Genomic DNA, 27,247 nt, shown 5'->3' with positions numbered 1-27,247 from the left:
TGATTTCTTAATTACATTCTCATATTTGTCCCAGTGTGCAAAAATGTCCCTCTGAATGAGCATCTGTTATTTTGTCACTTCTCTGTCATAAAGTAGAGAAGATAGGGTGGAGGACGATAATGTGTAGACAAACAAAGTGACAAGTCCTCTTTGTTTTATTTTGCCTTAACAATGCTGGTGGTGCTAGGCTGATGATGATGATGATGGATGATGATGATGACAAAAGGGGAACTGGGGCCAAAAATAGTTGGTCTGAAACACCAACTTCTCTTGGGGCCACATTACGCCATTCATACAGTACCTGGGCATATGGCTTCAACTTGAAAAGTGCAAATACTACTTGTAATTGTATATGAACCAAGTGGTACATTATTTTGTTTCTATATATGTTCTGCTCACATTTTCTTTTCTCTGTTCAGGTTCTGTACATCTATATTTTACCAACACTATCAGTAACGTATTTCAGGGAAATGAATTTCAATTACGAGTGAGCTCACTCTGAGTCTGTGCTCTTCATCTAATGTCAAGGCTTGAGTAGACAAAAGTGTAGCTTCTGCACCCTGAAACGTGACCACAAAACGCTTTCTGTGCTAAAATTAGTGTTAGGCAGATTTGAAACTTGGAGTGAATGATCAGTATAGGCTGGAGAAGATGAGAGGTGAAGTGCCCTGTGGTCTGAAATGGGCAAGAATTAGGCGAACGCACTCAACCCCAATTGAGATGGACTACTGTATGGAAGTACAGACTATTGCTAACACAATTGTGATTTAATCAAGACTGAGCAACTGCATAGCCTATTTCTTACCTAAAATGTATAGACCGTTGCTGTCAGAGATGAGCTCGAAGTGTCTGTACTTTCGGACACAGCTGCTAGCTTTGAGCTGCTCGGAACAGTGGCATTCTCGTTGGACCACAACTTACTTATTTTCGAGGGAGTCGCCCATTTAGCGGAAACAAATAGTGGTATACAGTAGAAATGGCTCCCGCTGCTGGTGTGAATTCAGTGTAGTAAGATCTTGTGGCCATGATATAAATTATCTGCACCATGTCACTGCTTCTCTTCCGTGGTGGGCTGCCTTGAAGGTCAAGGTCACAATCAAGGTCGAGATCTGACTGTTAACAAATTAACCCGGGAATAGATGGCGGGATTTTCATGAATCTTGGTATGAATGATCACTGGGCTGCCCCAAATAGATGATTACGTTTTGGGTTGAACTTTGAACTATATATCGCCACTGTCGGGTGGAAACCTTCTAGGTCCAACCGTTCCTTTTTTATTATTATTTTGAAAACATTTTAAAATAGGGAAATAGCCGATCTACAAGCTTGCAGCTTTTAGATCTGCTATTTTCACTACTTTAGCAGGTTTTCTTTAACATTTATCATTCCACTTGTATGATAAAGAACGGCATTAATTTACAAAAAAGCATAAAACCTTGAAACATGGAGATACAAGGTTTCTGCCTGACAGCAACGATATACAACAAAGCGGTGCTAACAGCCTGCACTGATGAAGACTTGATGCTGAAACATAGGCCATGTAGCCTCATGCTGCCAGACATAATGAAAGATTAAATGATTTGATTACAGAAACTGAACATCAAAGAGGTCATCTTTCAGTGTGTGGATAACCTATCCTTCTGTTTAGATTGTTAACCACTTGAAGTACTTTGTTGTATGTCAAATAGCGAAACAGCAGATCACTTTGAGCTTCTATCTGCTATTGGAAATGTAGATCTGCTTGTAGATCTGCTAAATGTACACTAAAAGTTAATACGTTTTTTATCAAATGTCCGCTGTTAACAGATACTCTAACATTCTGCAGGAGCTCCGTATTAACTGTCTTATACAGTATTTCATACATTTCATACAGTATACTTTATGTAGTGCTGTAATGCACCCACTTTGCTTTTCACATCACTGGTCTTTTACAGAATGGTCAGTGATTCCTAAGTGCATTCACTTGAAGAGCAGTTTGGATTCTAATTAATGTATGTTGCACTTATAGTATAGAGTGACATACATATCTTTTAATAGCATTCCGTATGAGTGAAATGTCCCTTATACGGTCATATGCTCTGGCTTGTCATATTAGATAGAACATCTGATCATTACAAAGTCTTTATGAGAGAACCATTTGAAAATACCTCTCTTACTAACACATTTCTAGGTATGGACAACATCTGACTTTGACTAAGGAATGACCACTGATGAACTGAATATAGCTGTCAGCAGAGGGCAGTATTTTAAATACATGTATTTGAATAACGTATTTCAAATACTTTTTTGTATTTTGTCATTTGGCTGGGAAGGGGAAAAATATGTAATTTGTATCAAGATAATTTCAGATGTTATGTCATTTTATCCTCAAATTGCCACATTTTAAACATTTACACAGGTTTATACTGTGGAATAAATTAAAATGAATTTGAAAAAAACAAAAAACAATGTGAGATTTCACTTCTACTCCGCCTCTGATTGGTTTACCCACCCTTCATTTTGTCTGCCTGTTCCAAACACCATGAAAAACACTACAAATGCTTGTATGATCAATTTATTCTTAGAAATTCATTTTAATAGAAATGCTAAATGACTGAAATGAGTGTCACAGTCAAACACAACAACCTTTATCTGTTCTTTGACTCGTTTGGCTGTCATTTTCCTTCCTTTTTAGCGGTGCCAACCGCTCTACGTTTGACTCTGTCTGCGTGTCCGTCCGTCCGTTTGTTTGAGCCTGGGATGAGCACGGCAAAGAAGCAACACATACAAACACACGCACACACACACACACACACACACACACACACACACACACACACACACACACACACACACACACACACACACACACACACACACACACACACACACACACACACACACACACAGACTTGGAGATTGCCTATGCCATCTCTCCTCTCATTGGCCACACGTGCCACTGGTTATCAAAGAGGGGTCCAGGGACCCCCAGCGTATGTTATGTCCGTCCGCCCGTATGAGCACGGGATGAGCACGGGGCTATAACTCCAGTTTGCAGCATGCCACCAACTCCAAATTTGGTATGTGGACTTAGACCACCAATAGGGACGAGCATGAATTGCTGAAGTTATAAAAGAGGGGTCCAGGGAGGGACCCCCAGCGTATGTTATGTCCGTCCGCCCGTATGAGCACGGGATTTTAAACAGCTACTGTATAACTCCAGTTTGCAGCATGCCACCAAGTCCAAATTTGGTATGTGGACTTGACCACCAATAGGGACGAGCATGAATTGCTGAAGCCCCGCCCCCTCTGTCTTCCCATTGGCTGGCCTTTAAACAGCCATAACTCTAGTTCGCAGCATGCTACGGAGTACAACTTTTGTACATGGACTAAAACCACCAATAGGGCCAAACTGTAATTAGTTAAGCCCCGCCCCCTCTGTCTGCCCATTGGCTGGGCTTCAAACAGCCATCATTCCAGTTTGCAGCATGCTACCACGTACAAATTTGGTAAGTGGACTCAGACCACCAATAGGGACGAACTGAAATGAGTTAAGCCCAAAGGCACCGCTTCCTTCACACAGGGTGTGATTTTTTATCTCAGATTGAACCTATAAATGTAGTTTAGATAATTAAAACACTAGATTAGCTCCAGACACACACACACACACACACACACACACACACACACACACACACACACACACACACACACACACACACACGCACGCACGCACACGCACACGCACACGTATTACTACAAAGCACTGAATAGCGTAGTAGCACAAATTGGTTCTGGAATCAATAACTTCCTTATAGTGTTACACATAAACATACAGTACAGTTACAGTACTTGTACTGTACATTGGTGTGTAAAATATTACATCCTGGTGAGGACAAGCCACCAAGCGGGTCCTGGGGAGAACCATCCAGCCCACTACAAGTCCTGGCAGTCTACTCGCAAAAGCCTGAGTAAGCGATAACATGACTCCAAACATGTTTGAAAGTGAAATATCCCTTAAGTTTATAAATTATTTATCACTCATACAGTAGGTCAATCTGCCAGGTGTCTATTTTGTGGGTCCGTGTTTTACTTCTACACCACCAGATGCACCATTAAGGCATTTTTTGTTTTTTACAACATAGTCTTTACTTTTAGTAATGCCATAATATCGTATGATTTTCCTATATGCCATATAATTTTTTTTTTTACAACCCCACAATATAGTATGATAATAATGATGTATTTTTCTTTTTGTCTCACAACATATGGCATGGCTTCTTCTTGTCTGAAGGCAGAGTTTAATGCAAATACGTATTTCCATCAAAATATCCTTATGATGTGATTCTTGAAATTCAAAGTTAGTGAGAATATTTTGTTCACAAAATATTCTCTCCCCAGTACACCCCAGTCTAGGGCTTTTGAAAAGAGAAATGTTTTGAGGCTAGTCTTCAAACAGGCAAGAGATGGGGCACATTTCATGAGAGTGACTGGGTGCATTACGACTAAAAGCAGCTTCACCAGATACTGGGAATAACAAGGAGGCTATTTCAGAGTCAATTAGATGCCTGGTCGATTCATAGCCCACAACCATGTCTAAAAAAATTGAGTAGCCAGGCCATTCTGTGCTTGCTTTAAGCACTTAAGCCCTTTAAACTTTGTCGTCCTGTTCATCTTAATTTTCTTCTTTCTAAAAGGTCATAATGACTTTATCTACAATTACAACCAGATTATAAATGTGCCACCGTGCTGTCATGTCATGATGTCTGCTGTGGAAAGACACCAGTTTCTAGTTCTTGTTTTTTCTTCCATGTACAGCACATCCTTTCTCCTGTGTGAAAACAAATTTGCTTGAAATTGACTGACTACTGGAGGTGGTCAAGATTTATTATTTAAATTTGGTGGTGTATGGTTGCTCACTGAGCACATCCACGCCACACTGTTTGATTTCCTTACAGATATCAAGAAATGCAGTGACATTTCTTTTTTAAATAATTTATTGCTGTGTTTCACGGTATGTAAAGGTGACATTATAATAATACTGCATGTAAAAGCCACATTGCATTCAATATAGTGAATATAAAGCAAAATCATTTTAGATGTTGTATAAAAATATTTGCAATATTTATCTTATAAAACAGGACAGGACAGTGAGGCAGTAGCAGCATTGATAAAGCTCCAAGTTGTTGTACTCATTTTTGAAACATTTCATTCACAAATGCATGGTATAAGAAAATGGCAATACAACACTGTCATGTGCAGTTCTCAAAATGAAAGGCAAATAAATGTTGTTACAGGACAATTCCAATACATCTGGACCACTCCAATTCATTGCTACATTTTCAATTTGACACAGCTCTTAGGATCAGTTTTAATGTTAACAACAAGACTTCATGTAGGGTATTTAACAGTGTAGCAGTTTCAGAGTTCTGGGGCATTGGTGATAAGAACTAGGTGGGTTATTTTGTTCAGTCTTTAACCTACAGTGACAGTGTAGCCACTTAGGACATTACACAGAGCAGAGCACAGAAAGACAAACCATATGATCAACATAAAACAAGTATTTACCTTTTTATCTCTGTCAATTAAAAAAAATGTAATATATTAATCGATTTGTGCGTGGGGAAAAAAAGACTCCTTAATGATAATAAAAACAAACTTGCTTTGTAGACTAAACCCACCCTGCACAAAAAGAGAAACATAGAATTTCCTCCGGTATCCTGCACCAGAAATATGTGAACCCGCCATTCCTTACAACAATGCACCTGGGAAAGATGGAACCTTTCAATCATCTCTTCATCGCCATTTTAACCACATGAACCCTAGCGTCCCTATTCCGGGCAGTTCAAAATAGGCAAACATTCTGAGAAAATAGGCAAACATTGCTATTTGACGTACAACGAATTATATAGGGTTTAAGTACTCTCTCTCTCATTCTCCTTTCAACTATGCAGTCCTGTGACAATTCCCTTCGAGCATTTGTTGATTCATGCGTCCTCCTCCTCCAGTTCCTCCATTTCCTCGCGTTTGAAAGCTAGGTCCTCGCTGCCGGGGCCGACATCAATGACCTGGAGGTAGGGCAAATGGGCGAAAGAGCTCTCCTTCACCGAGTCCACCGACAGTCGGTTAGAGCTGGAATAGAAAATGCCACGTCTGTTAGTAAATGAAAAAACTTTGAAATGGAAAAGGGAGCCAGTGAAGGTTACTTCAGGCACACTTGCACAGAGCAGGAACAAACATACAAACAAACAACTGTACACAACAAGGTCACTATTAAAGCAAGAAGAATGAAGACCGCTTTCAAAAACCAAGGATCTCCCTCAGAAGGGAGAGAGGACATTCACAACCTGAGGAAGACCCTTTGTGGTTTTGTAGTGCTTCATAACAAGCCTCCACAACAGCCTATAACTGTCTGTCAGTCAAATTCAACAAATTAACCCTTACAGGTCCATTTGTTTTCATTTGTACACTCTTATTTCAGGATTTTACTGTGTTCCATCTTTCAAATCCACAAGCATAAGAATGGAAGTGAACACCATCACTTACATGGAGGAGATCCCAAAGACAGCGGGTGGTGTGCATAAATCTGATGCGTGTGTCTGTGTGTGTGTGTGTGTGTGTGTGTGTGTGTGTGTGTGTGTGTGTGTGTGTGTGTGTGTGTGTGTGTGTGTGTGTGTGTGTGTGTGTGTGTGTGTGTGTGTGTGTGTGTGTGTGTGTGTGTGTGTGTGTGTGTGTGTGTGTGTGTGTGTGTGTGTGCGTGTGTTTAGGGTTGGGGGGATGACCCATCTGTTTGTAGTCATCTCAGTGTCACACTGAAATGAGATATAGTCATAGGTATTTGTTTGTTGTGTATCCATCTCAGATGAAAGGCCCGTAATGATGAAAATCAGCCACCACAGATTTTCTTTTTTAATCAACTGAAGCTTGCGCAACTGTATGCTGGCCATGTGCAAAACATGAACAATGCCAATACACATGTGCACGTGCAGACACACACCCACATACTATGCATGTGCACGCACATTCACAAATCCCCCTTTCCCCTACTCCTAGTCCTACTGATGCAAGCATCCCAGAAGCCATAAATTGGCTCAGGCCAAAGGCTTCCAGCTGTGGGTGGAGCAAAAAAAACAAGAGAAAAAAAACATTTCCTAACTGATGCGTTAGCAGCTGCTAGGAGCAGCATGAAGTGCACAACAGCCTGGGTGGGGTCATGGCCCGTCAAAACAGGCCATGAAGCGGCTGCGATGGGGCCTTAATGATAAACCAAGCCGAGCGTAATGCCAAAAAGCTCTTGTCAGTGATCTCTCTGGGGTTTTGTTCTAGAAGGTAGCAATTGAGTAAAACTGGAGTGCTTTAGGTGTAAATCATACTATCGCGTCTGTGCAGTGGGGACATTCTTGAAGAAATTAATTAAGAGCAAATTAACGGAAGGGAAGTAGAGAGATTAGATATCACGTTATCGCAACATGGAACAAAATACAACCGCAAAATCTGTTAAAAGGGGCACAACACCCTATAGGCTGATTTTGTAGCTTGCATTCCACTTCAGGTGGAAAAACTACAGCACGGTTAAACATGGCAGGCTGCCATCAATGTACACAGTGATGTAAGCAACAGCACAGCGGCATGCCCTTGGCTCTGGAAAATCTAACACGCTCACTATTAATTTGTTTGGTGCAGCTGTGTTGCTTACTAGTCTGCGATGTTACAATAACACTCACAGGATGTTGCAGTAGATTCATTATGGCAGCGTTAAGATGAGTTCATAACAGTCCACTGAGGGAGACTAAAACCTAGCTAGTCCTCAGTCTAGGTGGGCTGTTGAGAAAGAACAGGTAAACAAAACCAGCTTTTAAAATGGTCCATCATTTTGGACTCAACTGTATTTATTTATTTTTTATTTTAAATCCATGGTGTAAGATTACCCGACCACAGCTGAGCACTTTTATCCAAGCAATCAAAAGAAAATCACCAATTTCCTCCAAAGCATTCCTCTGCCCCACTTACATAATCATCTCCTCAGCATGGATCAGAATCCAAATGGAAAAGAAACCTGAGAACTGACGGAGTCATTGACCAAAGACCTGGAAAAACCTGACGACTCAGTGAATTCTCTGAATCAGTTTTGACAATCTATCCCTTATATGTCACTCAGCTGCCATGAGATAGACCATCTAACCCCAAAACACTGATGGAGGATGAATGGAGTGTTGATGAAAATGGTGTAGGGGAGCCAACGACTGGCAACATGTGTAATGATAATATGTAGGAAAGTGAACAAGATCTCCTCTCAAACTTTAATTCAAATGGATGTGAAAAGTATTTCTGAGTGGGGAAGGGCAAGGGGCTGAGGTTGGTGTTTGTATGTGTGTGTGTGTGTGTGTGTGTGTGTGTGTGTGTGTGTGTGTGTGTGTGTGTGTGTGTGTGTGTGTGTGTGTGTGTGTGTGTGTGTGTGTGTGTGTGTGTGTGTGTGTGTGTGTGTGCGTGTGTGCGTGCGTGAATAGAGAATGTAAGGCGCTCGGGGGGGCGCAGCGGTGAATTGCCTGCCCACCACGTCAGAGGTTGTAGGTTAGAATCTACCGTAGTGCATTTAATTCTGAAGTCTCTCTGCAGAAAGTGCTGCACAGCATGGCGTTCAGTGCATCTGAAGGATGTGTATTATGTATTTATTGTCTAATGTCGTTTTAGAGCAGTGGTTCTCTCAACATGTCACAGACCTCCAAATCAATGTAATTGGCCACGGACCCCGATCTTAAAATATTTTGTGCCAGTTACAAACTAATCTGAGTTCCCAGAAAGTCTTGCATAAAAACGGGAGCACAAGATTTGTGTTTTAAAATGTCTCTTTCAATTTTTTTAAAAAATAGCGCTCTACAAGCTCACAAAAGTGAGCAACCCGCAACTTCCAACATTTACAAGCGACTTTACAGAAAAACAAGCCCAAAGTCAATTAAAATAATAAGCGGACATGGCGACACTGCTCTGTGCATCCTTACCGAAGGAAGATGCCTTTGATGTTAGGAGTGCCTTCAAAAGCCGAGGCGGGCACCGTGGTGATGCGGTTGCGCTGCAGGTAGAGGTACTCCAGGGATTCAGGCAGGTCAGATGGAATATGTGACAGCTGGTTACCAGACAGGTCCAGCGTCTGTAGAAAACACACATCGCCTGTTCCATAAATAGATAACATATAGCCCAGGAGTGGGCAACTTTGATGATGGAGAGGGCCACTATATTTCCACACTCACTCCAGAGGGCAGGGACGCCGATATTTATAAGCTCTAGCGGGTGCCCAACAAGGCGCACTGCGGGTTTTGGTCGGTTAATTGACTTTTTTGGGGGGGTTTTGTAACTTTATTTCGGTTAATTCGGTTGTTCAGTGGCGATCTGAACCAGGCGATCTGATTTTGAAAAATATTTTTTTTTTTTTACTTTTTTTTTTTTTTTTTTACCAGCACCCAGTGGGTGCTCCTCACCCACAGTGGGTGCTTTAGCCCCCGGGCACCCACGGTTTCGGCGCCCTTGCCAGAGGGCCACATTGCATATACTGTCTCTCCATATTTTAACTTTTTTCGCCATTCTATGTCACACAAAAGTAGCAAAAATAGCCGATCTACAAGCTCAAAACGCTTCGCGCATTTTGAGCTTGTAGATCTGCTATTTTTGCTATTTTTGAATTGGAATCCATTTTTATTTTCTATAAAAAAAAATACAAATACATTGGACAGAATAAAGACAATAGAATTGTAATACTAGTCATTAAGCTACTAATATAAACTGAAGTAATTAAATAAATCATGTTTGGAATTGTAATAATCGTTGCTGTCCAGCAGGAACCAGCTAACGATTTTTTTCCGCTTTTGCATTTTTTTCCCCATAAATCAGTGCTATTAATTGAACACCCTTTATGTCTGTGTGTTGGTAAAAAAAAAATATTGAACCAATAAAAAGTATTAAAACGTGCTTCTGACAAAAGCAGCTAACTCCATTGGATCCTCAAACTAAAATAAAAATTGAAATATTGTGATACGAGGTTAGCATGATCTTTATGTATGAGTATGCATCATGTTGATACAATCCTAGAGAGCATCATTACATAATGGAATTAGAGCATGGTTTGGCAACCAAACAGTGCAATTGAAAAACAGGCTTGCTACAGGCTTGCCACTAAACAACAGCTATGAAGGTAATAGGGAAAAAAGACTGTCATCATCCTCTCTTCTTGGAATATGAACGTCTCCAATTAGGAAGAATACTCCAGATGCCAAAACGTAAATCAAACAGCTTGAAGCTATCTATAATTTGTTCCACGTTACATCCATCAAGCTGCTGATAATAGAGCATTGTGCACTAATAAGAACTTAGCACTTTTGCATTACATTCTTTACGCCGTTATATTATCAATGTTATGTGGATGTGTCTGCGGATTATGCCCAAATATGGACATCTCCAACGCCAGCCCAGATTCCAAACATGGACATGCCCTCCACTCACTTTTAGCGTGTTGAGTTCCATCCAGGCTCCCTGGTAGACGGAGTTGACCTTCAGCTGGTTGTTGCTCAGGTTGATCTCACGCAGCTTCAGCATGCCCGCCAGCGCCCCGTCCGGTATGGAGCTCAGCTGGTTGTCTTTGATCTTCAGCTCCTGCAGACTGCGGGGCAGGCCCAGGGGCAGCGAGTGGAGCATGTTACCCGAGAGGTCCAGCGTCTCCAGTACGCGCAGCTTCCTGAAAGCCTCGCGGTGCACCTTGGGGCTGGTCAGCCGGTTGTAGCTGAGGTTGAGCTCCGTCAGCGTGTACAGCATGACCAGGTCGTTGCGGCCGATCTCATTGATGGCGTTGTGCAGTATCATCAGGGTCTTGGCGCGGCGCGGCAGGCCCCTGGGGACGCGCTCCAACTGGTTGTTGTACATGTGGAGCGTGTGCAGCTTCTTCAAGCCCTGGAGGTATTAGACGGGTCAATATATGAAAAAATCACTTTACCCCAAATAAATTGATACAAAAGGTCAATGGATTCTGGTAGTATTGGGCAAACAAAATAAACATACAAAAAAACAAACTGGTAGGTGCTTGGGGACTCGTCCAGGATCAAAGAGTAGCAGATGTTTGGTTTCTCATGCGTGAAATCCAGGTTTAAATCCAGGTGGGTAGTGGGTACACATCAATTTGAAATATGTTGATTTAAAAAAATGTGAGGGGAGGATAACGCTTTCTCCTGTAAGCCGCATGTTTATTATGATGCTGTTCAAAGTTGAAACAGACCGCTACTTTTTGCTCATGTCCCAAGAGATTCTACCCAGCATCTGCAGTACAATCTAACGTTGCGGTGCTGTAATCAGTACCTGGAAGGCAGTGGGGTGGATGGAACGTGAGCGGAGCTTGTTGTTATGTAAAAGCAAATACTCCAGGTTTTTGACAGAGGTGAGCGCATCTCCGGGGATGCTGCGGATGTTGTTCTTCTCGAGGTGCAGCAGCACCAGGCTGCGAGGCAGACCCATGGGGACTACACTCAGGTTGTTGTTCGACAGGTCCAGACACTCCAAGCTGCTCAATTGGCTATAGGCAGAGAGGCAAGATGTTCATGTTAGTCTCTCTACCACTGTTCTCTCTACTACTGTAAATACCACAAACAAATTAGTGGTGTGGTGTTTGCCAGTACTACTTCGTCTTTCTCCACAATGTTATAAAAGATGAGGAACCTTGTCATCAACATTGTTCACTTTTCTCAGTTTTCAAGGAGGGTCAGTGGTAAATTAGTTTTTGTATACCTTTTATTTATGCATTTCATTTAAGCATGTACCGTGTTCATGTCAGGTTTGTTAGCAAACCTGTACTTAGTTGACCGGATTCCCATGGGCTCTGTAATAGTCCCCTCCTGTTTTTGCTCCACACTAAATATATTTCCCGAATGTTAGCCCCAAAAGAGGTTAAAAAAAAGAAGAAAATTAAAGAGGGTGTAAGTGATTTTTTGTTGTTGTTCAAATAAGTGTTAAATAGCTCTATCCGATAGTAATCATTGCTATACAGTATTTGTTCGGTAACAGGGCTCTCCCTGTCTCACGACCTCTTTATAATAGAGATGTGATCAGATCAGGATAGCAATTTCATCCAATCAGGAGAGAGAACTCATACAGGTTATGGGATAAACAAGTGAAATTGGATGTGATGAAACAAAGAATTAACAGACAACATTGGAATTGGAACACTATTAAATTGAAGCTGATAAATGGGTTCTCTCTCCTGATTGGATTAAATTGATGACCCATTACCTGACTAAAGACTGGAGAGCTGGAGAGAAAAGATTACTACCAGAGTTTAACCAAAACAAATTACTAACAGCACCTTAAATGACTTTCAAATGTAAATTAGTGTGAGTGAATACATGTTAGTAAAGGAATAAATAAATAAAGCAACGCAAAATAGAGGAAAGTTTTGAAAGAGAGAAGAAAAGAAAAATACTAACATAAAGTAGATGATGGTGATTACAATGATTTAAAAAAGTATGTATAAAGTGATGTAGTAGTAGTGTTTTGGTAAATGTGTGGTTAGGTGTTACATGGCAGTGTCCCCACCTGAAGGTCTCATTGTCCATCCCCTCATTGCTCAGTAGGTTGTTCTGTAAGTACAGCTCTCTGAGGTTTGACAAGCCGTCAAAAGCCCCCAGCGGGATCTTCTCAAGCTTGTTGCTCTGTAGATTGACATGACGATCATGAAATTGATTTGTCAAACAAATAATTGTAATTAACGATTTAATTATGTTTTTCCATTGAAAAATTGTAATTACATTTCTGTTTGGCTTTTTAGGCTTTGTATGCAAAAATTGTACTAGCCTGGTAAACCCTCCTCCCTCCCTAGTGGAATTACCAGCTAACCGAGCCTATCAGCATTGTCGCTCATCGTTCTGTGATTGACAGCGACAGTTGGCCAATCAGGTGGCGAGTACGAGTGAGCCCGAACGGGACCGAGTGAAGCCGACAAAAAAGGAACGATCCACCATTGTTTCTGTGGCCAGTTACACTTTTTACTTTCGTTTTAAAAACGCTCTCAAACTTCTTTTTTGAGGCACGGAATTTACTTTTAAGATATCGTTTGGATAGAATTTAGTTGTTTAACTTCATATATGTGGTCAATTAATCATGACAGAGCCTATTTAAAAATAAAAATTTAGAGAACCAGGAGGGGCGGGCAGTGCTACGCATGTATCCGAATAAGGCAACCTATTTTGGGCATGGCCGTCTCAAAAGTCCCATTGCGTCACATTAGTCTGGAGGTCTGCTGATTGGCTGGAGGGGAACAACGATCATTGGCTGAAGGGGTTGTCAGTCAACGGTATTACTCCCGCCCAACTCCAGCCCACAACCAATATTGCAGAATGGGCGATCATGCCAGACTCACTCCTGAAATCAAATGGAAATGAGATTTCCGGAGGGAGGGTTTACCAGCCTAAAATTGTACAGGCAGATATGACACATTACTTATGCAAAGAAATTACTGACAATGACCGATACCAATAATCAAAACAGGCCATGTTTAATAATTTGATATAAGCTCACAACACATCATGTTTTCAACATGGAAACGATTATGATGATTACGCAAAATAATTGCGAGTATCTGAAATAAATTACTTGATTTGAATTGGCGCCATATACAGACCCCCAGATCCCCAGACCCCCAGATCAAAATGCATTTTATGACTTGATTGAGGAACATGTTGTGGGTTTAGGAAACACTGAGACGGTACTAATTGGTGACTTTAACACTTGTGTTCTGAAGGAAGACTCAGCTACCTTTAAGTCCCTTAGAAAGTTCTGTGACCTGCACAGCTTTACCCAGCTGATAAAGCATTTTACAAGGGTGGGCATTGCTTCTCAATCAATCATAGACCTAGTGTTGACGACGGACCAGTCCAGAATTTCCAAGAGCGGTGTTATTGAGTGCAGTTTAAGTGATCACAATATCATTTTCTGCACTCGGAAGATTCACGGACCTAGAGCTCATTGTCACAGGACAATCAGCTGCAGGTCTATGAAACACTACTCTAGTGATCTTCTAACAACAGCTCTTGAAAAAATGGACTGGTCCCATGTCCTAAATTGCACCTCTGTGGAGGAGTCCTGGTCCTGTTTCAAAAAAGCTTTTTTGTGTGTACTTGATAACATCGCACCCACAAAGGTGGTGAGGGTCAAAGCTAGCACAGAACCTTGGATGAAGGGTGATATTTTGAATACCATCAAACTCAGGAACAAAAGCTTCTCCGAGTTCAGAAAAAACAAAAGTGAGGAGCTACTTGAAAAGTGCAGAAAACTACGAAACGTAGTTACTAATTTGATCAGAAATGGCAAAAAGAATTTCTTAAATGAGAACATAGAGGCTAACAAAAGCCACCCACAAAAACTGTGGGAGGCACTAAAACAATTAGGCTGCAACGGAAAAATTCAGACAAAATCTACAAACATTTGCATTATTTCAAGTGGCTCGCTCACTACCGACAAGCAATTGGTAGCGGACTGTTTTAACAGTTTCTTCACCACAGTTGCAACCCAGTTGGTAAGCAAACTCCCTCAGCATTCAGGTCTGTATGGCCCCGACCACATTCAAGCTCACTATGAGAAACTAGGGGCTAAAAAGGATTATTTCTCTTTCAAACCTGTTTTGACTGTTGATGTGCAAAAAAAACTCCTCGCCCTACAGCCAAACAAGGCCACCGGCCTTGACAACATCCCCACCAGATTCCTCAGAGACGCAGCGGTCTCCATTGCTCCCTTAGTAGCCCATATTACAAACTTATCCATAAGTCAGTGTCATGTCCCACAAGAATTCAAGTTGGCAAGAGTAATCCCTCTATTTAAAAAAGGAAGCAAACTAGATCCTGGCAACTATAGGCCTGTTTCCATCCTTTGTTCAATCTCAAAGGTTATAGAGCGATCAATCCAAGAACAAATCAACAGCTACCTCAGCGAGCGTAAGCTGTTGTTTGAATTCCAATCGGGCTTCAGAACATCCCACTCCACTGACACATGCCTACTGTACTTGACCGATCACATCAAACGTGAGGTAGACTCGGGCAAATACTGCGGCATGGTCATGCTGGACCTCCAAAAGGCATTTGACACTGTAAACCACGAAATTCTACTTGATAAGCTGAGGGCGATTGGTTTTGATTGCACATCACTAAATTGGATGAGATCTTACTTGGAGGGTAGAGAACAAGTGGTTGACATCAACGGAACCATGTCCTCATCCCTCCCGGTGAGCTGCGGGGTTCCTCAAGGCAGCATTCTAGGGCCGTTACTGTTTCTTCTATACATTAACGACATGAATGCTGCCTGTAACTGCAAACTGTTCCTGTTCGCTGATGACTGTCACTACACCTTGGGAAAACCGAATCCATCCTATTTGGGACCAAACATTCCCTCAGTAAAATGAAGGTAAATGACTTCAAGGTCAAAGTCGATGACACAATCATCACTAGCAAAGAAGAGATTACCTACTTGGGATGTATTCTTGACAAACACCTGACAGGTGAAAGCATGGCAACAAAGGTGTTCAAAGGAGTAAACCAGAGAACCAGATTTATGGGCAGTTTCCTCTTTTGTCAACCCTCAGGCACTCAGGACCCTCTCTGGGGCCCTGATTCAGCCCCTTTTTGACTATGCTAGTTCCTCTTGGTACTCCAACACCTCAGTGTCACTGAAGACTAAGCTTCAAACCTCCCAAAACAAACTGATTCGACTACTTCTCGGACTGGGGCCCATGACCCACCTCTCTCCCACTCACTTTGCCAGCCTAGGCTGGCTCAGGGTGGAAGACAGGGTTATACAATTAAAAATGGGACTGGTCTTCAAAATTGTAAATGCAGATTTGCCCGAAATGCCCCCTATACCTGCATATCTGTATAAGTACCTCGAAAAAGTTAGTGACACCCACAGTCACAAAACTAGAGGGAGCGTAAACAACAATCTGGTAACACCCACCCATAAAACAAACATGGGCAAATTCTCCTTCTATAGCACTGCCACCAAGGAATGGAATAGTCTAACCCCATCCCTCAAAAAATGCAGTTCGCTGGGCTCATTCAAAACAGCCCTAAAAACTCATCTTTCTGGAGGCCTAAAGAGGAGCTAGTACCAGTTTCCCTGTAGACAGACGACCCCCCCTCCCTCCCCCTTTTTTGTACACACTTTTTATTTTTATTTTGATCATGTTTTGTTTTGTATATATTTCATTATTTTCCCATGACCTTTTTTGTACATAATGGTATATATTTTTTATTTTTTTTTGGCCGGACCTTTTAGACAAAAGCATTATAAATGTAACTGTGTTGTTTTACATTCTTTTTGCCTAATAAAAATTTCAATCAATCAATCAATTATGTAATAATTGGGACAGGCCTAACAACAATAATAATAATTACATGTCATCATCAGTGTCTTGTTCTGAGCTACCAGAGCTGTCATACAGTGAGTTATGCTAAATATGTACTCCACCGTATGATGGTGTCCCACAGCAAAAATAACTCATCTACAAGCCCGTAGCTTGTAGATTGGCTATTTTTGTCGCCGTCACACGAAGTGTAGGTGTTCGCCCAAAAACCTGCTGTAATAATAATAGCTGCAGCACATCATGACTGCACACAATCATTTGCTGTGATGTTGGCACCTTCAGGTGAAGGCGGTGGAGGGTGGAGGGCAGGTTTCTGGGAACAAGGCGTAGGAAGTTACTGGACATGATGAGGATCTCCAGGCTCTTGGACCCATTGAACATGTGGTCTGGAAGCCCTGTGTCTGTCAGCTTGTTGTTATGGAGATATACGGACCTGGAGTGGACAAGAGTTATGAGATGGAGACATATGAAGACACACCCAACAGGCAAGAATTCAGGTAACTACGCACAAACACACAAACACACAAACACAACCTTACTTCAGATGTGGTTTCTGGCCAAATGTATATGGGTAGATCTTGGTAAGATGATTAGCAGCAAAATCAGCGCTGACCAGAGAGGGAGGCAGGTGTTTGGGTGCTAAATTGAGCTGCAAGCAGAACAGAAACCTCACATGACCAAAGGAACTTTTCTTCTCTTTATAGCCACTCCGCTGTCTGTATGTGTTAGTCTGCCGTTTCACTGGCAGGAATGACAATCCAGAATCAGTGGATTGTTTATTTTGATACGATTCATCCAGTAGTCTACGGCACTGTTTCCCAAACAATGAGTCTGGACCCATTGTTTGGTCACAGACCCATTTCTATAGGTCGCAAGTAAATATCCCTTTTTCTTTTTTTTACGTTTCCTATAATTAAAAAATAAATATAATTTCAAAAGCTTTTCAAAAGTAAAATAAATAAAAAACTCTGAAAACATTTTTCAAAAGAATTTCAGAAATTATAAGACCCTAGGCTATTTTCACTATCAAAACGTTAATTAATAATATAGCTTATTTCTGTAAGCTTGGGTCTCAAGGTAATTTCTCTTTTGGGTCTCGGGCTAAAGCGTTTGGGAAACAGTACTGGTATATATGGTGTAGTAGAAAAATTAAAACATTTTGCATTTCATAAACGCCAAATGTGGGTTACTCAGCAGGACGTATGGCCGGCACACCAGAACGCTAAAAGAATGTTTGCACTCTCAGAATTTAATGAACACTCATTTTACTGTGTATGTGTTCTGAAAGTAGGGTTTTGCCAAGCTCATTCCAGTCACATCTACCTAAATGTACAGGCGTATTGTGTTATTTTACCAAATGGCATCGAGTACAGTAGCAGAAACTAGCGAGATTACATTTTAGTGTACATACACTAAAGAGCTCTGTCCTTTATAATGTGGTCCATGGATTATAGCAATATGGGTGACATTGTGGTTGTGGCTTAGCAAGCACTTAAGCACATGAACCCTATAGCGTCCCTTTCGGGGCATGTCAAAATAGGCGGACATTCCACTAAAATAGCAGATCTACAAGTTCACAAAGCATCACAGCGTGATGGACTGTGAGCTCGTAGATTGGCAATTTCTGGTGAAGAGATGGGACATAGAGGGAAAAAAGGAGTGGGCCCAAGTAGCCTGCGGACCCCAGTCAACAGGGTTACAAAATCCCATTTTCTTTCCAGCATCCCCTGGGCCTTGCCTATCAAATATTTCCATCTATTAATGTCTCTCCCCTGTCTGTCTGTCTGTCTGTCTGTCTGGCTGGCTGGCTGTCCGTCCGTCCGTCCGTCCGCGCGCCCACCCGCCCGCCCGCCCGCCTGCCTGTCTGTCTGTCTCTCTTTCTCTCTGTCTGTCTCTCCAAAAAGGTCTGCTCGCCAATACATTTTATCTCAGATCAGCTGGCACAGACATACTGTAAGTGATTACAAGCATAAACTTGGACACGCTTGTGTGAGAGTAGACAGGATATCATTGAGTTTACAATTACTCACCCCACTGTCAACAGAACAGAACAGAATAGAACAGAATAGAATAGAATACATTTCCAAAACAACTACCATCTCAACAGTGCCTGGAATCACACACATGAACTTTGTTGGGTTCAAAGTTAGTAGTGAGAAGAAAAACAAGTTGAACAGTTGAAGGCTTTCTGTGTGACTCACCTTATTATTTGCCAAGTATAAATAAGTCAGATGCTCCATCACTTCAAAAGCTTCATCTTCCAAGCCTTGAATGGAGACAAAAGGCAAGTTTCTAATGCACTAAAAGGCCTACATAAGTAAGTATCCTTAAATAGACCAAATTTAAGGATACTTAAACCAAAAATAGAACCATTTTGTTGTGTTCTGATCTGAGTGGGCAGCACATGTGAAAGTTATTTTTATCATTATATCATAAGCATACGGATCAGACGCGGCACAGATGCTGTATTATTTAAGCGTTTTGACAGGTCAAAACTATGGCAAAATGTCTGTACAGTTGGGGCTTCTGAACTGATACAGGATCAGCCAAATCTGGTGGAACATATTTCTGACGCCATTATCAGTTGCAAATTATAACCGCACATATAAACCAAGGAAAAATGTATACTTCGTCTGCGCTGCTTGCCGGAAAAATCAGTTATTCGCGGTGAGCAACGCAGTCATACGCCAAAGTATGAATTATGATTTTTGTGTCTGGGGGTTTACCTTGTGTTGTGAGCCAGTTGTTCTGAAGGTTGAGAGTTTCCAGCAGGTGGAGGCCGGAAAGGTGCTCCACCGTGACCTCCTCGATTTGGTTGTTCTGCCACCAGGAGACAAATATACTGTCACATGGTGTGTGTGTGTGTGTGTGTGTGTGCGTGCGTGCGTGCGTGCGTGCGTGTGTCTGTGTGTGGGGGGGGACTTAGACTGAAGCATGATTTATACTTTGTTACACGCTGATGTACTGTAGATGTAGATCAGCTAGATGTACGCATGCAATGAAAATCAAGCATTAGTGTGACGTATATTGAGTAAATGGTGCATTTATATAGCGCCTTTATTCAAAGTGCTTTACAATGTGCATTACATTCACCACCAGCAGCTCATCGGGAGCGATCAGTGTCTTGTTCAAGGACACTTCAAACTAACCCAGGAGGGGCCTGGGATTGAACCGGGAACCTTGCGATTCCCAAGTGACCGCTCTACCTCCTGAGGCACAGCCGCCCCAGTGAGCGAGCGTGTGAGTGAGTGAGTGAGTGAGTGAGGGAGTGGATGAGCAGGCGAGTGAGTGAGGGAGCGGGTGAGAAGGCGAGCGAGCGAGTGAATGAGCGGGCGAGGGAGCGGGCGAGCGAGCGAGTGAGTGGGTGAACGGGTGAGCAGGCGAGCGAGTGGGTGAGCGAGTGCGTAAGCGAGTGAGTGAGCGGGTGAGTGAGCGAGTGAGTGGATGTGGATGTGGAGACCTGCAGGGCGAGTTGCCGTGTGTCCTCAGACAGCTCAGTGGGGAACTCGGTGAGGTCGACTCCAGCACAGTCCACCGCCCCCTCTCTGGTACAGCTGCACTCTGGAGGACACGGGTAGGGCTTGGCTTTCGGCGCTGCTTTAGGTATAACTGTCGCCTCCATCAGTTCTTCCTCCTCCTCTTCCTCTGGCTCGATTGGGGCCTGGCAGCGCACCAACGTCCAGGCCAAGAGCAGCACACTCAGGGTGTGCAGGATGGAATGCCTGGGAAAGGCCATGACCAGTATTCAGCTTTCCTGTTGCAAAGGCGCTGAGACCAGGAACACGGAGTTAAAGGACATCAGTTAATGGAAATCATGTACATGAAAGTAAAATGCAGCTGCAGTTAAGATTTTATTGTGGGCTCGCTGCAGCAGAAGCGAGAACCTATAGATATCCTCACTATTTATAGACTATATTTTCCTCAAAACATATTTTTATGCTAAAACGTTTGTACATTTCAAGCTCCAAAACTCTCAATACCCAAATGAAAAGCATGTGCATTATAAAGAACTGGCACAGAAATGATACTAGTATCAAACATCTAAAGGCATTAATGCAGTATGAAGCAGGCCCTAATGAGTTACCATAATGGTAGTCTCGCGTAGCCAGACCCCACAGAAAATGAAAAACAGCGACCTCTGCTTTTCTGATATTCTGTGGAGTCTGGCAGGAGTATAATGTTAGACTAGAGCGCAGGGAAACACCGGTTTCATGTCTGCCTATAGCGCATCACTTCCGGTTGGTGCGACCATGTTTTCATTCCCACTAACAATATTTCTACACGGAACACTAACACCACTTCTCCCAGAGAACATGGATGGTTTTGGTTATAAGCCCACTTATTTCTATGATGAAAGAGTAATTTAAAATGTGAATATCTTTCCGTGGTTTTGTCCGCTCCGAGGACGCTATTGTTAAATTAGTTTCGGCTAGTTTCGAGGGGGGGAGGGTGGATCATGGTGGATGGACACGTGAATCCCGCCCACTACATTTGATTGGGTAAAGCGCGGCCCACTTCCTGATCTGAAGGCACGCCCACTTGTATCCAATGCGCACTGGTTAGGACGAACCGCTCCGACAGATTCCACCGCAGGTCGGAATCTGTTCTTGAGAGATTACCATAATGGACATAATATGACCATTGTTGTGTCCTATAGCGCACAACAAGCGGCCATACATTAACCATGAACACGGTCTTGTGGCCCTCGACTTCAAGTCGTTTTACAATTGTGTCTCCCTGCCAAATCTAGTTGAATACCACTGCCTTACTACCATCAGCTATGCAAGCAGGTCTATAACTGATGACAATTAGGAGAATAATAACAGGTGCTCCCAATCTGATCAACCAAGGCAAGTCTACACTCACACACAACACACAGACAGAGAGATACCAAGTCAAACTGAATCTGTACTTTTTATACTACAATGTTTTTGGCTTTAAGCGAGCCCACATTGTTTCTTAGTTATTTTTGCAGAATAACACAATAAGCACTGAGAATCAGTTGAGTTCAATTCCAATACATTTTAAATTCAATTTGAGCAAATGTAAGAGAATTGAACAGAAAATAACGTATATAATTTTTGGTGCATATGTGCTGTACAGAATTGCAGCCTTAAACAGTGCTTGAACATCATATCTTGCATGAATGCAATGTAGGAAACAGTATGTATTAACCCATTTAGACCTGAGGTCGATTTGAAAAACGTCTTCTAAATCCTGACCTAAGTTTTCTGAAAAACTTCAAATTGTTATTCAAAAATGAAAAATAATTAATGTTGCTATACTGTATATACTATATACAGTATAGCAACATTAATTATTTTTCATTTTTGAAAAGGTGTAGTTGTTGCTATATACTATATAGCAACAACTACACACAGAGGTGTTCCCAGCTTGAAATGTATAACAACCAGTAGGTGTTCCAGGTCTAAATGGGTTCCCTTCATTCACACACAAGGCTGACGACAATGTGACAGGAGGTTTGCTGGCTCTTCTCTTGCTACTGTATGAAGCTTCAGTCCTCGAAGGCAGAGCTGTATTTAATTTATGGTCCGTAAAGTGATTTAGATTTAATTTGGCAACATCTGGATGCATAGACCTCTGCCAAGGTTCATTTGACTATAAGGTGTTGTGGTGCTTCTGGCATCATGCGTCACTCATGTCCCTTTTTTGGCCAAGCTTGATGATGCATTAGTGTACACATGAGGTACCTACAATCAGAGGCCTCTTTCGGTTGACAATGAAACAAGATTTGTGTGCATGGGGATCTCATCTTAAACAAGCTCAGTGCTTAATGAGTCTTCCAGTTTAGTAGACCTTGAATTGTGAATTTGTACTTCCATGTACTGTTGTTCTCATGTCTTACTAAATAAAGTACATCAATCAATCAATCAATCAATCAATCAATCAATCAATCAATCAATCAATCAATCAATCAATCAATCAATCAATCGGCCTCGGTGTGATAAGTATATCAGTTCTGCCTGGTCTCATGATAAAGCTTTTTATAAAATATTGTGGTGTTGTTATCTGTTCAGAAATGACAATGTGCATTTTTGTGACAGTTACAGTTCTGCTTAAATCAGAGGTTCAACAGAAAAGATCAATAATCATCTCTACCAGCATGGATGGAAATATTCCAAACAGGCATTCAGCAGCTCTCAAGGCTAACCATTAAAAGCCATCCATCCATCCATCAGAACAGTCCTTCCTGTCCCTGTCACCATAACAACCAGCAGAGGAGTCACAGACTCACAAGACAAACATACACACACTACTGTATGTGCGCACTGTGCAGGAATACAGCCACACACGTTTATAACAACACACAACTCACATAATGAATGCATTGTGTGAGTTGTAATGTAATGAATAATACATTCATTATTCATGATATTTTCTAAATCAAATACACCAATTGATGCTCCTGAACACATCCTCATTGATGGAACCTGGGGTTATTGGGTGCTTCGGGTCTTTCAATATCAGACACCCTCACCCAGGAGACTGAGCTGAGCCTGATAAGACCCTGTCCTGTGTTGAGATAGCATTTACTACTCCCCATGGATTTCCTCTACTATACAGATCTATCTCAATGCTTTCTCTGCTACCTCTGTGGTGTAGGTGACTGTAATCCTCCTCCCAATTCCAGTGATACCCAGGCAGTGCACACAAGGCACACAGAAAAGGCACACGAAAAATATACACATTCTGAGGATACACAGAGGGAAATGGAGTCCAAAGGGAAGTACGCACATCCCAACTAAAATGTACAGGTGATGAACAAAAATACGTACACTGGAGAAGGAAGGGATGTCTGCACACTGTTCTTAGCTCCCATGCACACAGACGCACATGCTAACATGGATGTACACAATCTACACGTGTAGGCACGCGCATGTGCACGCACACACACAACGCGCGCATGGGCACAACACACGCATGCAGGACATGCAGACACACCCATGCACAAATGTGTATGTGCACATACAAGAGCCTATGCAGTCATCCAGTACGACAGTATGACACCTCTCTATGCACTCATCCAGTACATGAGTCATGACACAGTACAGTATGACACCTGCCACCACCTAATCTTTGGTTATGTGGTGAGGTTGTACAGTAAAATCCTCAGTGTTCATTTAATCTAGAGAAATAGCACCAAATGGACCTGTAAGGTTCTACCGGTATTTGTACACTCTCTGAATTACAAATGGACAAATCAACAGTGAGGATTCTACTGGGTTCCTTCAAATTACAGTAGTTAATGATGCATTTCATTTCAACAACGCACACATTTACAGTGATCAATATAAGTCATCCCTTCTGTTTCATCTTCCAAACCAGCTATAATCACTGTTTTATTACTGCACTTACCTATAGTCTAAAATGATTTGGCCCAATAGTATAAAAGCACCATGCCAGGGTGAGAACGCCACTGAAAAGCTCAATCAAAAGAAATTTTAAAAACTCTGTATAATGCATCATACAGATTTTTTTCCCTTTCTTTCTTTTTATTTATAGAGCCCCTGCCCCATCAGTAAACTCCCGTAATTAAGGATAGGGAACTTTACCAGTTCCAAGTGTGTTTGCAGAAATCCTCTTAAGTTTGACGTCCAGTCTAAGCGCAGGCTGTCCCATAGCAAGAGAGGAGTCACAGCCACTCCAGATACCCTCCAGATGTGAGAGGGAGTGTGAGTGAGAGAGAGAACATTAACAGAAACTAAGGAAGAGGGATGGAGGGGTAGGAGGAAGGGAGTAAGTAAGTGAGAGAGAGGGAAAGCTCTGAACTGAACCCGAGCCAAATGCACCAAATTCTTTGCTTTTTTCCTCATATATTTTCCCCCACAGCGTTCGTGTATTTTTCCGTAGTGTGACAGGTCTTTCCACTTCCAGTACGGAGATGCAATAATCTCATATTGTGATTAGTTCTTTGTAGATTTTTCTCTTCTTTTTTTCTTTGAACGTGGCAAATTTTCCTCTAGGATCAGCAAAAACCTTCCAATGCTTTATAATTCAATTGAGCTCATATTTATTCAACTGGGATCAGCACACTTGGAAGCATACAAAAAAAGATAGATCATCTCAAACAGACATGCTGGATCATGCGACTGGGGGACGTGTTCTTTGAACACTGTGCAAAGGAACTGCCGTAACGATCAGCTCCGTTTCCTGGAAAGGCCAAAAGAGAGCCTTTTTTTTCTCTTTTCTCCATGTCAATGCAAAGAGAAGCTCAGATTATTGCAGTGATTTAATTGTGATTAGTCAAATTGTATCATCCCCACGCCCCACCCATGCTTCTGTTTGTTGACACAAGCGTAGTTTGGGATAGAGGTCATTAGATGACAGGACCAGATGAAATGTCATAAATATTGCAAAGAAGGGAAGACGTGGAAGGAGGTGCAGGCCAAGAAGGGGCGACAGGATGTGATCTAATGTCTCACATGTGTCTGAATTAGCTCTTTCTCAACAAGCCTACCTCCCATAAGGCACAATGTTTGCACATCTGTTATTAAAGTGTGCTAGAGTGCAGAAAGACAGTTCATACACTACTAGTATGTCTACTTAAGCCATAGCAAATGCGGGTATAGTATAGCTTCTGTTCTATCGCGACACTGTGAGGTAAAAAAAAAAATGATAATAAAAAGCTTCAATGAAACTATATCAATATATACACTAGAACCCTGACTCATTGTTATCTATATACAAATCTGTGTGCACGTTACTTTGTACTAATGTTCGCTACCCGAGTTTTAAATCAGAATTCTTACTGTGTAGTTAGTATGTTCTTGTTTGTTTTTAATAATGCACATCTACTTTATTTTGAGTCTCGACCAGTCCTTCTGGATATTAGCATTCTGATCATCCCCTCACTGAGAGCCAACTCACAGAGGACATACACACATCCCAAGTTAGTATCAGCAAGTGAAAATGACAGAAACTCCACAAATTGTGATCATTTTGATCGCTGCCATTAAGTAACTTGCAAGTCACACACCCATACTCAAGAGCAAGGCAGGCAGCAGTAATTGACGTGCATCACAGTATGTATAGCCTCAGTAAAGCACAGCAGAAGCCAATTCCTAATACAGAGAATTTAGAAAAGAATTCTGGCTCTCAAGAATAAGCTGTACTGTAGATATACAGTTAGTAAATACAGAGCACCATGTGGCATGAGTGTGACGGAGTCTGACTCACTGATCACATAGCCTGGGACCAGACGAATCTGCGAGTGCAAAAAAAAAATGCACTCTGCGATTACACGCAGTGATATAGTCTGTCAACGCCAGGCTACTGATCACATGCCTGCAGAGATGCAAAATGGTAAATGGTGCATTTATATAGCGCTTTTATCCAAAGCGCTTTACATTGATTGTGCCATTCACCCATTCACACACACACATTCACACACCGATGGCGGTGGAAACCATGCAAGGCACCAACCTGCTCATCGGGAGCAATTAGGGGTTCAGCGTCTTGCTCAAGGACACTTCGACACTAACTCTGGGGGAGCGGCCCAGCCCGGGATCGAACTGGGAACCTTGCGGTTTCCAGTTCCCGCTACCCGGCCACTCTACCCCTGAGCCACTGCCGCCCTAGACTGAAAGAACGAGCCCAATCGATGGTCTTGAAGGGCGGAGCCAAACCCAGGCGCTGGATTCCAGCGCCTGGGTTTGGAGCACTCTGATTGGTTAGGAGATAACAAGGTCCTAAGACCAGCGTTCCTGCAAGGTTCTCCCAGGCTTTTTTTCTTTTGAAACAAAAAAAAAGGCATGGGTTTCCGAGGCTACTGCCGCCCCAGATCTGGCAGTATTTCAGCTGTGCCAGATCTGACTGTGGAGGCTTTTAACTTCATCTCAGATCAGAAAGGACAAGAAAAAATGTTCTTCTCGAATTTATCTCACTTAACTTCTCATTTGACTGTATCTTGTGTATCTTGCCACCCCTACACACACACACACACACACACACACACACACACACACACACACACACACACACACAATGGTCCTGCTCACTGACAAATGTTTATAATTGTTTCCGTTGGCTCTATTGAAGTTAAACAGCTTGCACAGATCATCAACAATTTCTAGTAGATTAATTCTCCATTCCCCAAACAAATGTTATGAACTCATCGACAGGATCTAGTTCCTGAACTCTCAAAATGTTCTGCAGGCCATTTCACACAGACTGTGTTGGTTTTCTTGGCCATCTCTGTGAAACATTTGTAGCCATCAGCAAAAAGGAATATTGGGCCTTATATTGAGTAATGACTATTCGTGGCAGAGAAAATGCACTAAACAGAAGTGGAGAAGCTGAAAAAAACAAGTATTGCATCCATGTCATGGTACCCTTTTGCAGGGTTCGATTTGCTGGGGGGCATTGGGGAGAAAAGACCATGCCTCTGCTTTTGATATCCCCCCTCTGGTGATGATTCCTTTATGTCACCGGTGGAGATATGTTTTATCACCACTTCTGGTCAGACCCCCCCCCCCTGTTTTTTGAAGGAGTTGATCATTATAGGCTGCAGTCCAACCTGCGATTGCCTGCACCTTCTTGAGGGTTAATTCAACTTACTCTGTCAACCAGTTATACTCAGATACTAAAAATATCAGTCTAGATAGTCAGAAACATTTTACACACACTTCAAACCTTTTTAAATCCATGTAAGCTTATTTTTTAGATGTTCAAAAGCACATGGGAAATCAAATGTCTATATCTACTGTTATGGTCTAAAGTCCAAAGGGCTTGAAACCTTATTGTTTTTCAGTCTTTTTGTTTGACGGTTTCTTATTATAGTTCTTTCAAATTCCTCTGAGATGGCAAATAATAGAGATGTTTCACAAATGACAAATATGTGCATTTCCCAGTCAGCTAGCGGTG

The 27,247-nt window shown here is 42.1% G+C and overlaps 1 protein-coding gene across 1 annotated transcript; it reads right to left on the bottom strand.

Annotated features, from left to right (window-relative positions):
* Positions 1-4,958: 4,958 nt before the first annotated feature.
* On the bottom strand, positions 4,959-24,076 carry podn (podocan). Its single transcript, XM_084066671.1, has 11 exons — positions 23,938-24,076; positions 19,824-20,131; positions 19,090-19,183; positions 18,565-18,629; positions 16,903-17,012; positions 16,640-16,796; positions 12,550-12,665; positions 11,320-11,533; positions 10,474-10,917; positions 8,979-9,127; positions 4,959-6,111 (listed from the first exon to the last, which is right to left on the bottom strand). The coding sequence occupies exons 2-11, from the start codon at positions 20,097-20,099 to the stop codon at positions 5,967-5,969; spliced, it is 1,770 nt and encodes a 589-aa protein (XP_083922797.1). The 5' UTR covers positions 20,100-20,131; positions 23,938-24,076; the 3' UTR covers positions 4,959-5,966.
* Positions 24,077-27,247: the final 3,171 nt, after the last annotated feature.

Source organism: Gymnoscopelus microlampas (assembly GCF_963454915.1).
Source record: "Gymnoscopelus microlampas genome assembly, chromosome: 9".
NCBI classification, from domain to species: domain Eukaryota; kingdom Metazoa; phylum Chordata; class Actinopteri; order Myctophiformes; family Myctophidae; genus Gymnoscopelus; species Gymnoscopelus microlampas.
This window is presented reverse-complemented; position numbering and strand designations above follow the sequence as displayed.

Excerpts from the sequence above, each read along its gene's own strand:
- podn (XM_084066671.1), bottom strand. The coding sequence starts at position 20,099 with ATGGCCTTTCCCAGGCATTCCATCCTGCACACCCTGAGTGTGCTGCTC. Across the intron at positions 19,184-19,823 it reads CACGGCAACTCGCCCTGCAG|AACAACCAAATCGAGGAGGT; the intron begins GTCTCCACATCC and ends TCCTGGTGGCAG. Across the intron at positions 16,797-16,902 it reads GGCCAGAAACCACATCTGAA|GTCCGTATATCTCCATAACA; the intron begins GTAAGGTTGTGT and ends TGTCCACTCCAG.